This window comes from Hyla sarda, chromosome 3 (assembly GCF_029499605.1).
Source record: "Hyla sarda isolate aHylSar1 chromosome 3, aHylSar1.hap1, whole genome shotgun sequence".
NCBI lineage: Eukaryota > Metazoa > Chordata > Amphibia > Anura > Hylidae > Hyla > Hyla sarda.
In genome coordinates, this window is record NC_079191.1 from 11,761,403 (window position 1) to 11,764,055 (window position 2,653).

The window sequence follows — 2,653 nt, forward strand, 5'->3', positions numbered from 1 at the left end:
ACTTTTTATATCATGAAAAAATGAATAAAAAGTGATGAACAAGTCCGATCAATACAAAAAGGGTACCGCTAAAATCTTCAGATCACAGCGCAAAAAATGAGCTCTCAGACCGACCCATATGCAGTAAAATAAAAAAGTTATAGGGGTCAGAAGATGACAATTTTAAACATATAAACTTTCCTGCATGTAGTTATGATTTTTTTCAGAAGTACGACAAAATCAAACCGATATAAGTAGGGTATCATTTTAATTTTATGGACCTACAAAATAAAGAGAATGTGTCATTTTTACCGAAAATTTTACTGCGTAGAAACAGAAGCCCCCAAAAGTTACAAAATGGCGTTTATTTTTTTTAAAATTTTGTCTCACAATGATTTCTTTTCCCGTTGCGCCATAGATTTTTGGGTAAAATGACTGATGTCACTGCAAAATAGAATTGTTGGTGCAAAAAAATAAGCCTTAATATGGATTTTTAGGTGCAAAATTGAAAGGGTTATGATTTTTTTAAAGGTAAGGAGGAAAAAACGAAAGTGCAAAAAATGGAAAAAACCCCAGTAAGGGGTTAAAAAGCAGGGAAAAAATGGTAGTGTGAAAGAAGCCTAAGATAACCCAAGCTGTCCTCTGTTCTGTCATCCCCTTCAGATACAGGAACAGTCTGGTGCGGAAGTTGGAGATCTTCAGACAGAAGACAAAGGACAGAAGACTTGTTAACCAAATGTTGGTACAGGTAAAGAAGACATAAAGTGTATAAATGATATACAAAGTTACATACACATAGAGGTGTTTCAGAAAGAGTGCAGAGAAAAGCAAACGGAGTGCAATAGCGTACTAAGCGCACATCCGTGAAAACCCAAGAGAAGTTATAATGTGATCAACAGGAGACGCCGATCTTCCATTCAACCAGTCAGTGACCTTGATGACTATAATAAATAAGTGTATCAGATCAGAATGAGATCAGTGTTAGAACCCGGAAACCCAGATACAGGACCATGGTGTCACCTTATGTAGAATTCGTTAGGGGAGATGCATTTTTTTTTCATTTAAGTTTTTTATTGGTAATTTAAAACCAAAGGATACAGAAAAGGAAAACTAGTTATGAAAATCTCATACATGTATCATGATAAAAAATAAAAAATAAATGTATATATGCAAAAATTAGTAAAAAAGTTTCTGGAAATTCACCAAGGTCTGAATAAGTGGCCAAGGAATGATTGAGTTAGGTGGAGGCTCCTTGGCAAAATAAAATGGTGATGGTTCCCATAAGTCCTCTGAATTTCGCTTCTCATCAGACCTTCAATTTTAGCCACTTATAGAAGAGGTGGGCACTGATAATGTAAACCCTCCCAATAACATTAGTTACATCCTAGAGTTATCATTTCAATGTCCTCTCTAGTTTCTGTCACTTTCTTTTGGAAGAAGATATCAATGACATTCTGAAGAACCTTGGACATGTGACTCCTCAGTTTGACCGTTCTGTAGATCAGGTAGGAGGAATGTAGAATGGGTAGAAATCCCAAGACAATGTCAAGCCATAGAACATACTCACAGTATAAATAGTACATAAAGACACTAACCATATGAATAGTAAAGTATATAACATTGTATATAAAAGTGATGGATACAAATGTCATGGCTGAGTAATATGTCTCCAGATTGATGGATAAGTTCCCGCTCATCTTCATCTTTGTTACGTGACGATACAACGAGGTGAAGAGGAGGATGGAGGAGATGGAACAGAAAAGCATCGGGATGATGGCTGGTATAGTATGGCTGTAAAAACTGTGTAAAAAATCAAAAAAAGTGCATCTTATGGATAGAATGTCCATGGTTGTATTGTGTGTTCCATCTTTGGTCACATCAATGATGGTCGGCAACAAAGGCAACAAACAATTGAGACTGGAAAGAAGAACTGATCCTACAATGAAATGCACAGTCCTCTGATCTATCATCCTCCTCAGATACAGGAACAGTCCGGTGCGGAGGTTGGAGATCTTCAGACAGAAGACAATGGAGAGAAGACTTGTTAACCAAACATTGGAATAAGAAAAGAAAGAATAAAGAGCTTGTAAAACAAACAGAGCTACATTTGCATATAGTTTATTCAGAAAGATTGTCAAAAGCAAACGAAGTGTAACAGCACATTGAGAGAAGAATCGAGAAATCCCAAGAGAAGTTATAATGTGGTCAACAGGAGTCACCGATCTTCCCTTCAACCAGTCAGTGACATTGATGACTATAATAAATAAGTGTATCACCAGTCCGGGTATAAGAGCGATCAGTGCCGGGACCAGGACATCCAGATATAGGACCATGGTGTCACCTTCTGTAGGATCAGCCGTCTCTCCTGTACTGTGAGGATCCTGAGAGCACAGCTAGGTTTAGGTTTAAAATTTTCCATGATTTACATTGGAAATAAAGATATCATCACAACGATTCTGAGCAGAAAGCAGATCATGTAACATAGCAAGATCATTTTACCCCAGTTACAGCAGAAATTGAAAAATCTGAAATACTGTACATGTTCACCTGTTCAGTCATCTTATAAACATATTCTTGTCCTGGTCCTGACTTAGATCAACATCATATAATACTATCCAAAGCTCCACTCACTATTCTAATCGTGGGGTCACTGTGTACATACATTACAATACTT

At 36.9% G+C, this 2,653-nt stretch overlaps 1 protein-coding gene across 1 annotated transcript; it reads right to left on the reverse strand.

Annotated features, from left to right (window-relative positions):
• Positions 1 to 1,352: 1,352 nt before the first annotated feature.
• On the reverse strand, positions 1,353 to 2,312 carry LOC130360940 (taste receptor type 2 member 16-like). Its single transcript, XM_056563496.1, has one exon. The coding sequence runs from the start codon at positions 2,310 to 2,312 to the stop codon at positions 1,353 to 1,355; it is 960 nt and encodes a 319-aa protein (XP_056419471.1).
• Between the last annotated feature and the right edge of the window lie 341 nt (positions 2,313 to 2,653).